This window comes from Dendrobates tinctorius, unplaced genomic scaffold (genome assembly GCF_039654945.1).
Source record: "Dendrobates tinctorius isolate UK_male_01 unplaced genomic scaffold, ASM3965494v1 ptg000028l, whole genome shotgun sequence".
NCBI lineage: Eukaryota > Metazoa > Chordata > Amphibia > Anura > Dendrobatidae > Dendrobates > Dendrobates tinctorius.
The window spans coordinates 85430305-85443248 of NW_027361696.1; the positions used below are offsets into that span (position 1 = coordinate 85430305).

Genomic DNA, 12944 nt, shown 5'->3' on the forward strand with positions numbered 1-12944 from the left:
ACGGTGGACCCCGAGCGGTGAACGCACTTTATTTATAATTTTATTTAGTGCGTTCCACCGCTCTTAACAAATACTTCCTTATAATGATTGATTGTGAACCCTTTTGGTGGTCTGATAACTCATTTATTAATAAGAAATTTTTAGTGTTAAAAAATCGTAATGGGCACTTTTACTGCGAGATACTCAAGAACAAGAGTTGTTTAAAAATGCACATTTCACGATTATCTTGTGATGTTAACAGGCTGCCGGTCACCCGGTGAATGAGCAAAACGCTTTTATGGCTCCCATGCAATGATAATAGCCCCCATACAGTGATAATAGCCCCCAATGTGGTCCTCATGCAATGATAATATTCTCATTTTGGCTTTCATACAAAGATGATAACCCCCATTATGACCCCCATGCAATGTTAATATCCCCATTATGGCCCCCCATACAATAATATCCCCCATTATGACCCCCCCATACAGTAATAATATCCCCCAATATGACCCCCATACAATGATCATATCCCCCATTATGGCCCCCCATGCAATGATAATATACCCCATTATGACCCCCCATAAAATGATAATATCCCCATTATGCCCCCATACAATATTAATATCCAAGATTATGGCCCCCATACAATGATAATATCTCCCATTATGGTCCCCATACGTACAATGATAATATACCCCACTATGAACCGCCATATAATAATATCCCCCATTATGGCCCTCATACAATGCTAATATCCCCCATTATGACCCCCCATACAATAATAATATCCCCCAATATGGCCCCCATACAATGATAATATACCTAATTATGACCCCCCCATAAAATGATATCCCCATTGTAGCCCCCATACAATAATAATACCCCCATTGATATCCCCCCAATATGGCCCCCATGCAATGATAGCATCCCCCATTATGGCCCCCATACAATGTTAATATCCCCTTTGTGGCCTCCATACAATGATAATATCCCTATTGTGGCCATCATGCAATGATAATATTCCCATTGTGGCCCCCATACAATGATAATATCCCTATTGCGGCCCCCATGCAATGATTGTGATTCTCTTTGCAATTAAAAGACAGCAATTCCCCTCACATGTGCCCACTCCCATAATGAGCAGCTAAGTATTCCTCCATCATCACCTGCCGGTGCTGGCTCCTGGTAGGCCGATGGTGTGTGTATAGGAATTGAAGGTCTTTCAAATGGATGTGTGTGTCTGAGGATGCACATGTAGCTGAAAATCGCACTGAGACCAGCAGGTCCCCTTCTGCCCCGGGCCTGCGATCCTAATGCCTGTCTGAGACACAGCGCCTAGCTGCTACCTGCTGTCCAGTGTGCAACGTCTCAGTCTGAGAGGTGAGCAGCAGCATTTTGTGCGCGGTCCGACAGCTCAGACCGCCGCCTTAGGCGAGGGGCTCTTCTCGGTCATGGCTGCAGTGGCCTTGGCCTGTGGAGCAACACAAGAGCAGAGGTTGCTATAAACGTGTGCAGATTTGCTGTGACAGCCGGGCATCAATTCTTAGGGGATTATCCAACTTTTCCTAAATGTGACAAAACTGAGAAGCAGTAGAACATATCTTTTCTGATAACTCGCCAGGGGATTTCTCTTTTCTGGTGACTGGTGGGTATGTTGGTGCTGATAACACTGTCACATTGTGTCAATGATTATAAGATGCAATAAGGGACAATATAATGTATTTCTCACTTTTTTTTCAGCTTAAACTTTTCCACTCCGAACTCCTGGCTCAACTGGAACACAAGCTGGAGTTGGACATTAAGTATTTAACAGTACGTCATTTGCCTTCCGTTCTGTCACATTGTCCATTGTGATATTCGTTCCACCTTCTTGGCATCAGGGGATTGTCACTTTTCAACTGATAGCATTTCCTTGTCTATCCCCAGGCGACATTGAAAAAATATCAAGTTGAGCATCGTTCCAAGTCCGAGTCTATTGAGAAATGTCAGTCAGAGCTGAAGAAGCTGAGAAAGAAGTGTCAAAGTAGCAAAAACCCCCAGAAATATGGAGACAGAGAAGTGCAGGTACAGTCATATCCAAAAACGCCTGTAGATAAGTGTTATTAAAGGGGTTGTCCAGGACTAATTTTTCTTTTTTAGTTAAACTTCCTTCCTGTTTAACCGGCGCCGGCCTAGAGAGGTCATCGACAGCTCTTGCTATCAATTCAGGTGCTCCATGTCAACCAAGCTGTTCTTCTTTCAGGCTGCTGTATTGATGGGGTGTGACTGCTGATTTCACGGTGATTGACCATCGGCTCCCCACAGTTAGACAGCAGGGAGCCGAATGTCATTCAGCATGACATCATGCAATATTCAAGAAGATCTCCAATGGTGATGATGGAGTTGAACAAATTGCAGTTTTATTAATCTACGCATTTCAAAGTTAAACAAACCAGCATGACGTCGGCAGTCATACCCCGTCAACAGAACAGGGTGGATGAAAAGCCGGTGCTCTGATGACATGATGTCAGCAGAAGCCACTGAATCACCAACAGGAACAGTCTATGAGCACTCTGTGCCGACACAGATTGGCGCCAGGCACAACAGGCAGGTAGACTCTGCTTACTATCTGCTGCAATCATGTGCCATACATTATGTATGTGATTGACGGTGATTGCTGAGGCCGGTGATTGGCTGCAGTGGTCACATAAGTTATTTATGGCACATGATCACTGCAGGAAGGAAACAGAGACTGGCAGAGTCTATTGGAATGGTCGGAGCAGGATAGGCAGGGGATTAAGAAGAAAGTAATTTAATCTTGTGAGTTCCTTTTTTCTTTATCTTATTCTTTGCACTCTGTTACATTTTCCGAAGTTCCGGAAAGCCCCTATAAAGGTTGGCCCCTAGGAAGAGGACTGTAGGAAGGCTTAACTGATCTTTATGCAGTATGTTTAGTGGAGCCTTATTATTCTGAGCAGTGAATATTGGGTGGTGATTGGCAGATTGAAACCTTTTCAGACTCAATTTTCCTGAGGCTGTGACAGTAATACCTGTAATTCCATGATGGAGACCCAGGTTGTGGAACGAGCAATATGGTCACGACCATCTCAGATCCTACAGATCCTCTCAGATCAGGTGTCATCCCAGATGATTAATCCTAATTGCATCTGTTCCTCATCCTTTTTTTCACTAAAGCATGTAGATTAAACTTTTTTTTTATCTATTGACTCTTAACAATGTATCAGTTAAAAAACAGATGGAACTGGGATGAAAAACTGAAGTACAAAGTCTGTTATCCTAGATTTGTCCGAGTCTCCCATGACAGTGAACAGCATTGTATAGGGAAGGAAAAGCTGAGCAGAATGATATATGGGTTTCTAGTAAAAGTTTAAAAAAAAAAAACTTGCATTTTATTCAATGAAATCCCTGGTGATATCAGTGATTGACAGTTATTGCTGCATACAACAGAAAAAAGGAAAAACTGTCAATCACTGAGTAGGACCGCCCACTGGACTTATCCGCATACTAGCACCAGGGATTTCAATCAATATAATATAATTTTACTGAAACTTTTCCCACAAAACTTTATATCAATCTGATCAGATCTTCCTTTATAACATCCTGCCTGCAGATCAGACACCATTTTCAACATAAGTTCCCTTTAACTGTACAATTAAGTCAAAATATATTGTGTATATTTCTCTAAAATTAATATATTTTGAGATAATAATAAAAGGGTATTACTTTATATTTCAGACCTGTCTCTTTTAAATATCATACTGCCTTTGACAATATTTAGAAAAGGTTCTTCCTTAGGCTTCCATGTCCATCATGAGATGACCCCAACAATTCAAAATTCAGCCGGTCATTGCTAGCTTCAGCTACAAATTTGTTCCTGTGTATATTTCCCCAAAGGGGCATCTGAGTAGATCAATCCCTAACAGGGTTGCACTGGCCTACCGAAGAATAGGAGAATCCCCCAGTGGGCCTTGGCTTCTCCTTCAGGGAAGTCTATAGCGCAGACCTTGCAGCTGCTACGAGGCTTTTGAGTGGTGGAGAACCTGGTGCCACCATCTGGATTTGAACAGTATCTAAACAATCACGTGATAACCAATCAAATTAGTAATCAACGCTGAATCCTAACATTGTGTATCTTATGGCTACACCAGTTGATACAGTGCCTGATGGAAATTAGCCCAGGTCTGAAAAATCCCTTTAATGATAATGCATTGATTTTGTATAGATGTAAGTTGGGCCCTCAGAATCAAGTCCTCTGGTGGAACCAATGTGCCTCAGTCTGACACTGCTTCCTAATCTACTTAAAGGGGAGGCTTAATTTTTGATATTACCTTCCCAGCAAGAGGGCAACGTATGGAATCAAAATGTCCAAACTCTGCAAGAGTACCTTAGGGTACACCCACGAATTCAGGAGTTATGAAAGGAAGTGTACTCGTAGTAGCCCCCTGAATGGCCTCCTGACCTGGAAGTGAGAGGGAAAATTGTGTAGGAATTAGTGCCCCTACTGGTGGATCAGGGTTTTCACCTCAGTGTAGACAACTTCTACACCAGCGTCCAACTCTGCAAGTCCCTCTGCACGAGCTACTGCAGCATGCGGTACTGTGCACAGAAACCAGGGAGGACTCCCTAGGTCGCTAACTGGGAAACTGCATAGAAAGGGTGAGAGCGGAGCCCAATGTATCTGGTGGTCAAGTAGAGGGATGTCCTAAACTTGACCACAATATACTGAAATGTTAGCTCCCGTAAATTGGTAGCTTGCAAAATGGAGTCACTTGTGGGGTGTTTCTCCTGTTTTGGCACTACAATCCAATTCAGCCAAATTTACTCTCCAAAACCATACTGAGCTCTATTGTGTGCTCAAATTGAAGTTCTTGACCACATATGAATTATTGACATACTCAAGAGAAATTGCACAGGTGCCAGCTGCTTTTTTCATCCAGTACCTTCCTTTAACAGCAGCAACTGGAGCTAGCTCTGATCGCTTCTGTTTAACCATCTAGATACTGCTGTCTGTCTCTGACAGTAGGAGTTAAATGGTTGTGATTACCGTGCACATATTGCTGGGTGCCATTGGGTTGCAATGGCATTTGTGATCCTACCAAAGCCCCCTGTCCCTGCTATCTATGCACTCCCATAAAGCAGAGCCTGTGGCTGGGTTTCATAAAACTTTGTAACTTTTCCAATACAGTGGGTACAGAAAGTATTCAGACCCCTTTAAATTTTTCACTCTTTGTTCTTTGCAGCCATTTGGTAAATTCAAAAAAGTTCATTTTTTTCTCATTAATGTACACTCTGCACCCCATCTTGACTGAAAAAAGCAGAAATGTAGAAATTTGGGCAAATTTATTAAAAGAGAAAACTGCACTATCACATGGTCATAAGTATTCAGACCCTTTGCTCAGTATTGAGTAGAAGCACCCTTTTGAGCTAGTACAGCCATGAGTCTTCTTGGGAATGATGCAACAATTTTTTCACACCTGGATTTGGGGATCCTCTGCCATTCTTCCTTGTAGATCCTCTCCAATTCTTTCAGGTTGGATGGTGAACGTTGGTGGACTGCCATTTTCAGGTCTCTCCAGAGATGCTCAATTGGGTTTAGGTCAGGGCCCTGGCTGGGCCAGTCAAGAATGATAACAGAGTTGTTCCGAAGCCACTCTTTATTTTAGCTTTGTGCTTAGGGTCATTGACTTGTTGGAAGGTGAACCTTCGCCAACCAGTCATCCTGTCCCTGCAGCTGAAAAACACCCCCATAGCATGATGCTGCCACCAACATGTTTCACTGTTGGGATAGCATTGGGCAAGTGATGAGCAGTGCCTGGTTTTCTCCACACATACCGCTTAGAATTATCACCAAAAGTTCTATCTTCATCTCATCAGACCAGAATCTTATTTCTCATAGTCTGGAAGTCCTTCTTGTGTTTTTTAGCAAACCCTATGTGGGCTTTCATATGTCTGGCACTGAGGAGAGTCTTCCATCTGGCAACTCTGCCATAAACGCCCAACTAGTGGAGGGCTGCAGTAATAGTTGACTTTGCAGAACTTTCTCCCATCTCCCTACTGCATCTGTGGAGGTCAGCCACAGTGATCTTGGGGTTCTTCTTTACCTCTCTCACCAAGGCTCTTCTCCCACTATTGGTCAGTTTGGCTGGATGGCCAGGTCTAGGAAGACTTCTGGTGGTTCCAAACTTCTTCCATTTAAGGATTATGGAGGCTACTGTACTCTTAGGAACCTTGAGCACAGCAGAAATTCTTTTGTAACATTCGCCAGATCTGTGCCTTGCCACAATTCTGTCTCTGAACTCCTTGTCCAGTTCCTTTGACCTCAAGATTCTCATTTGGTCTGACATGCACTGTGAGCTGTGAGGTCTTATATAGACAGGTGTGTGCCTTTTACAAATCAAGTTCTATCAGTTTAATTACACACAGCTGGACTCCAATGAAAGAGTAGAACCATCTCAAGGAGGATCACAAGGAAATGGACAGCATGTGACTTACATATGAGTGTTTGAGCAAAGGGTCTGAATACTTATGGCCATGTGATATTTCAGTTTTTCTTTTTTAATAAATTTGCAAAAATTTCTATAGTTCTGTTTTTTTTTCAGTCAAGATGGGGTGCAGAGTGTACATTAATGAGAAAAAATGCACTTTTTTGAATTTACCAAATGGCTGCAAAGAAACAAAGAGTGAAAGAGTGAAAAAATTTAAAGGGGTCTGAATACTTTCCGTACCCACTGTATGTGGTGTAAGTGTGATAAAATTCTCACTGATCACTGACTTCCACAGTTTCCAGCACTGTTTCAGTCCTCTTCCGAGTCACATGACTTCGATTCCGACTCGCCAGATCATAATGGGGTCTATGTGGGAGCCAGAAATTGCTTTTAGTACTCACTCAGATGTTTCTTTTTCCCATATAGGAGAAAAATGTACCGATGATTTTCATCAGACTCTAATTAGAGTCATCCGTTTATCTTGTACGTGGAGAGAAAAAGAAAAGTTTCTCCACCTTATCTTTCTATCAGTCTATGAAAATCAGACAGCACTCCGATGTCATCCAAGTGCAATATGATTTTTTTCAAGGACCCATACTTTTTTTTTCCAAGGACCCTTGGATCAAAATTGAACATGTCTCAGATTTTCCACAGACCACTTTGTATAAGAAAAAAAATGGACATTTGCACAGCCCCATAGAATATCATAGGTACAAGTGTTATCTGTGAACACTACGGAGAGCACTCGTACGAGAAAATCGGTGGTGTGCCCGAGCCCTTACTGTGTAAGCCTATGGAGTGTCAGACTGAGGGTTCATTGTCAGACCTGTTATAGCGACTTCCCACTCACACGTAGACCCAAGTGCGATCTGGTGAGTTGGAGTAGAAGTCATGTGACTCAGGAGGAGACCGGTGCGGTGCTGGAAAATGCAGAAAATGCCTATAGGTGAGTATATTAACGCACTTACACTATTCTGCACACTCCTTTAAACAGGTATAGCCAATAGAAAAATTAAATGGAGTAGTTGTTTTAAGACAATCTTCATCTGGAATCTGTCAGCAGGTTTTTGCTATGTAATTTGAGATCTCCCTGATCTAGTGCAAGAGAGCATGATTTGAGTGATGTGTCACTTACTGGGCTTTGTGTTGCTGTTTCAATAAAATCAGTGTTTTATCAGAAGCAGATTTTCACTACAGGACTAGATGTCTCGTGTCTCCTAGTCCAACCACAGCCCCACCAGTGATTGGCTGCTTTCTGTGCATATTGTGTAGTGATAAAACCTGGAAACAAGTGGGTTAATCTGCGCTGCCGTTGAAGAAGAAGGAAGAGATGTAGAATCCAAATGTAACCGGTTTATACGTCGACGTGTTTCATAGTTTTACAACTTTATCAGAAACTATTGTACAATATATGCAGAAAGCAGCCAATCAGAGTTGTGGGTGGGGTTTTACAGGGCTCAGCATTCCGAGCTCTGCTAGATCTGCCGCAGAGGAAACAGGGATTCTGTCACAACTGCTGCACCCAGTAAACTAACTGACACATGGCTGGAATCAGGGTCTCTGCCCCTATATCATACTGCTGACAGATTACATAGCAAAAACTGTTGTGAACGCATTTTCTGCTCTGCCTCTGGTTTCTGGTGAGGGAGCTGGTTGTGCTGACAGAGGAGTTGTGAGTTCTCTTTCCAGGCTCCCTCTGGTGGTGGCAGGAGGTAGTGAAGCTGATCTAATTAACAGAGACCTGCCACCTGATAATGAGGAAGAGGATTGGGCATCTGGAATCTCAGACTGGATTTAAGACAGCCGACTCCCTATTCCCATGCTGGTGATTTTTTCCTGCCTCCTGAGGTCTTAGTTTCCAGCTCAGTTCCTGCCTTCTCAAGCTAAGTTGTTTTTGCTAATGTTTACATTTGATTTGGTTTGGTCTATTCAGATTTTTGTGTGGTCAGCCAGCCCCAGCTGGGGCTGTGCTGAATTTCCACTCTTATGTCACTGTATGTGACAGTTTTCTTTTTATCTCTTATTGGATTGGCCTATTTTTGCTCTGTTCTCAGAATATGCCAGAGTGCTGATATAGTGGGAGAAGTCTAGTGACTTCAGGGTATTTTTTGCTATCAGAAGTGTTGGACATTTTTGCAGGGTTTTTTTTGGCGTGATTGCAGACAGTATCTTTCCTTTCCTGTCCTTTCTAGCTAGTGTGGGCCCCATCGTTTTCTCAGCCTATTTTCCTACCTGTGTTCGTGTTTTGATCTTGTCTTACCGTCAATACATGTGTGGGGGATGTCTATTCCTTTGGGGTCTACTCTGGGGCAGTTTTAGATTTCCCCTTTTCTTGCTTTAGGCTTATTTAGTCCTCTGGCTGTGACGAGGCGTCTAGAATCATCGTAGGTACGCTCCGCGGCTGCTATTAGTTGTGTGTTTAGGATCAGGGGTCTGCAATCCGCATAGTTACCAACCTCTCTGGTTTTCTGTGACTTGGCTTGGTCTTGTTTTCCTCCTCGGTGACCCATTCATAACAGAATCACCAGCCATACCGCAGATTCTAGGGTACTCAAAAGCAGGAAAAAATTGTTAAAAAAAAAATATTTCTGTCTGTCCTAAACGAGAGAAACGATTTGCACACACATTTGCTGTGGGCAGTGTACAACCTAAGTTTCTTTTGGCAATTACTCTGATCTGCTCCTTATCCACATTTTCCGCTAAGGCTTTTGTAGATTCAGGAGCAGCTTTGAATCTAATGGATTTGGACTTTGCTAAATGTTGTGGTTTTCCTATGATACCTCTGCGGACGCCTATTCCTTTGAGGGGTATTGATGCTACTCCTTTGGCGGAGAATAAACCTCAGTTTTGGACCCAGGTGATAATGCGAGTTGCCCCAGACCACCAAGAAAATTGTAAATTTTTGGTGCTGCACAATTTGCATGATACTATTGTTCTGGGTTTTCCCTGGTTGCAAACTCATAATCCAGTTTTGAATTGGAAATCTGTGTCTGTGGTGAGTTGGGGTTGTCAGTATGTTCTTAGGGACACTCCTGTTTTCTCCACCTCTCCTCAGTCTCATGATATTCCTAATTATTTGGCTGATTTTTCTGATGTATTTAGTGAGAGTAAGTCTGCGTCTTTGCCTCCTCATAGGAGTTATGACTGTGCTATTGAGTTGATGCCTGGATGTAAATTTCCCAAGGGTCGGCTTTTCAACTTATCAGTACCCGAACATGATGCTATGCGATCCTATATTAAGGAGTCATTGGAGAAGGGTCATATTAGACCATCCTGTTCACCCTTAGGTGCTGGGTTTTTTTGTGGCCAAGAAAGATGGTTCATTAAGACCTTGTATTGCCTCTCGTTCCCTTAACAAGATGACGGTTAAATATCAGTACCCGTTACCCCTGATGTCTGATTTATTCTCCAGAGTTAAAAGTGTCTGCTGGTTTACTAAGCTTGACCTCAGGGGGCGTATAATCTTATTTGCATCAAGCACGGGGATGAATGGAAGACGGCATTTAATACTCCGGAGGGACATTTTGAGTACCTGGTGATGCCTTTTGGGCTCACTAATGCCCCTTCTGTCTTCCAATCCTTTATGAATGATATTTTCCGGGACTTTGTGGATAAGTTTTTGATCATCTATCTGGATGATAGTTTGATCTTTTCCAGTGATTGGTATTCTCATGTGGAACATGTCCGGACTGTGTTCCGGATTTTGAGGGAGAATTCCTTGTTTGTTAAGGGATAGAAATGCCTTTTTGGTGTACAGAGGATATCATTTTTTGGATTTATTTTGCCTCCGTCGACTATCGAAATGGACCCGACCAAGGTACAGGCCATTTATGATTTTGCGTTCAGCCCACTTCTTTGAAGGCTCTCCAGAAGTTTTTGGGTTTTGCTAATTTCTATCGTAAATTTATAGGTAATTTTTCAGGTATTGTCAAACCACTGACTGATCTGACCAAGAAGGGCACTGATGTGCTGAATTGGTCTCCAGAGGCTGTCTCGGCATTTCAGGAGCTTAAGCGGAGATTCACTTCTGCTCCGGTTTTACGGCAACCTGATGTCTCCCTTCCATTTCAGGTGGAGGTAGATGCTTCTGAGATTGGTGCGGGAGCTGTTTTGTCCCAAAAAGATCCTGTGACTTCTAAAATGAATCCCTGTGCCTTCTTTTCTCGAAAGTTCTCCCCATCTGAAAGTAACTATGACGTGGGGAATCGGAAGTTGTTGGCCATGAAGTGGGCATTTGAACAGTGGAGACATTGGTTGGAGGGAGCTAGACATCAAGTTGTGGTCCTCACCGACCACAAGAATTTGATTTATCTGGAGTCGGCCAAACTCTTGAATCCTAGACAGGCCAGGTGGGTCTTGTTTTTCATGTGTTTTAATTTTGTGGTCTCTTTTCTTCCTAGCACTAAGAATGTTAAGGCAGACGCCCTTTCTAGGAATTTCTTTGCTGATTCTCTTATTGTGACCGAGCCTACTACCATCCTAGGTGAGGGGGTAGTTCTTTTTGCCATTTCGCCCGATTTGAGACACGCCCTGGAGGAATTTCAGGAGGATAAACCTAAGCGTTGTCCTATGGGAAAATCGTATGTTCCTGACCAGTGGAGGAAGAGAGTGATGTCTGAAGTTCATTGCTCCGCATTGGCTGGTCATCTAGGTATTTTTGGTACCAGAGATTTAGTTGGTTTTTTTGGTGGCCTGCCTTATCTCGTGATGTCAGGAATTTTGTGCAGTCCTGTGGGACTTGTTCTCGGTCTAAACCCTGTTCTTGTTCTAGTGGGCTGTTGATGCCCCTGCCGGTGCCCAAGAGGCCATGGACCCATATCTCAATGGATTTTATTTCTGATCTTCCTGTCTCCCAGAGAATAACTGTTATCTGGGTGATTTGTGATAGATTCTCTAAGATGGTCCATCTTGTACCACTCCCAAAGTTGCCATCCTCCTCAGAGTTGGTGCCCTTGGTTTTACAACAGGTGGTTCAGTTGCATGGGATTCCTGAGAACATTGTGTCGGACAGAGGAGTCCAGTTTGTTTCCAGATTCTGGAAAGCCTTTAGTTCCAATCTGGGGATTCAGTTATCTTTCTCCTCTGCTTTTCATCCTCAGACCAATGGGCAGACTGAGAGAACAAATCAGACTTTGGAGTCCTATTTAAGATGTTTTAAGGTGTGGACACTGTGGTAGAGAGAATGCAGCAGATTTGGGACCAAGTGGTGGATAAGTTGTCCCTCTCTCAGGAAAAGGCCCAGCAGTTTTCCAACCGGCATAGGACCATTGGTCCCCGGTTTAAAGTGAGTGATATGGTTTGGTTGTCGTCAAAGAATATCTCTATGAAGGTTGCGTCTCCAAAGTTCAAGCCAAGATTTATTGGACCTTATAAGATCTTGGAGATTCTTAATGCTGTTTCTTTTCGATTGGCTCTTCCAGTTACGTTTAATATCCATAATGTATTTCACAAATCTCTGTTGAAGAAGCTTGTTGAGCCAGTAGTTCCCATGGCGGCACCTCCTAGCCCTGTATTGGTTGAAGGCAATGTGGAATATGTGGTAGAAAAAATATTGGATTCTCGTTTGGCTAGACAGAGACTCCAGTATTTGGTCAAATGGAAGGGTTATGGCCAGGAGGATAATTCTTGGGTCTCTGCCTCTGACATTCATGCCAATAGATTGGTTCGTGCTTTTCACCGGGCCCATCCTGATCGGCCTGGTGGCGTGGATTAGGGTTCGGTGACCCCTCCTCAAGGGGGGGTACTGTTGTGAACTCATTTTCTGGTCTTCCTCTGGTTTCTGGTGAGGGAGCTGGTTGTGCTGACAGAGGAGTTGTGAGTTCTCTTTCCGGGCTCCCTCTGGTGGTGGCAGGAGGTAGTGAAGCTGATCTAATTAACAGAGACCTGCCACCTGATAATGAGGAAGAGGATTGGACATCTGGCGTCTCAGACTGGATTTAAGACAGCCGACTCCCTATTTCCATACTGGTGATTTTTTCCTGCCTCCTGAGGTCTTAGTTTCCAGCTCAGTTCCTGCCTTCTCAAGCTAAGTTGTTTTTGCTAATGTTCACATTTGATTTGGTTTGGCCTATTCAGTTTTTTGTGTGGTCAGCCAGCCCCGGCTGGGGCTGTGCTGAATTTCCACTCTTATGTCACTGTATGTGCCAGTTTGCTTTTTGTCCCTTATTAGATTGGCCTCTTTTTGCTCTGTTCTCAGAATATGCCAGAGTGCTGATATAGTGGGAAAAGTCTAGTGACTTCAGGGTATTTTTTGCTATCAGAAGTGTTGGACATTTTTGCAGGGTTTTTTTTGGTGTGATTGCAGACAGTATCTTTCCTTTCCTATCTTTTCTAGCTAGTGTGGGCCACATCGTTTGCTCAGCCTATTTTCCTACATGTGTTCGTGTTTTCATCTTGTCTTACCGTCAATACATGTGTGGGGGCTGTCTATTCCTTTGGGGTCTGCTCTGGGGCAGTTTTAGATTTCCCCTTTTCTTG

The 12944-nt window shown here is 43.3% G+C and overlaps 1 protein-coding gene across 2 annotated transcripts in view; it reads left to right on the plus strand.

Moving 5' to 3' along the window:
• Positions 1–12944, plus strand: part of LOC141085614 (BAR/IMD domain-containing adapter protein 2-like) — a 145303-nt gene that overhangs the window by 77568 nt on the left and 54791 nt on the right. For both annotated transcript variants that reach the window (XM_073571140.1, XM_073571141.1), the window contains exons 6-7: positions 1723–1794; positions 1909–2046. In XM_073571140.1, the coding sequence (XP_073427241.1) occupies positions 1723–1794; positions 1909–2046 (210 nt within the window). The remainder of the gene's footprint in view (positions 1–1722; positions 1795–1908; positions 2047–12944) is intronic.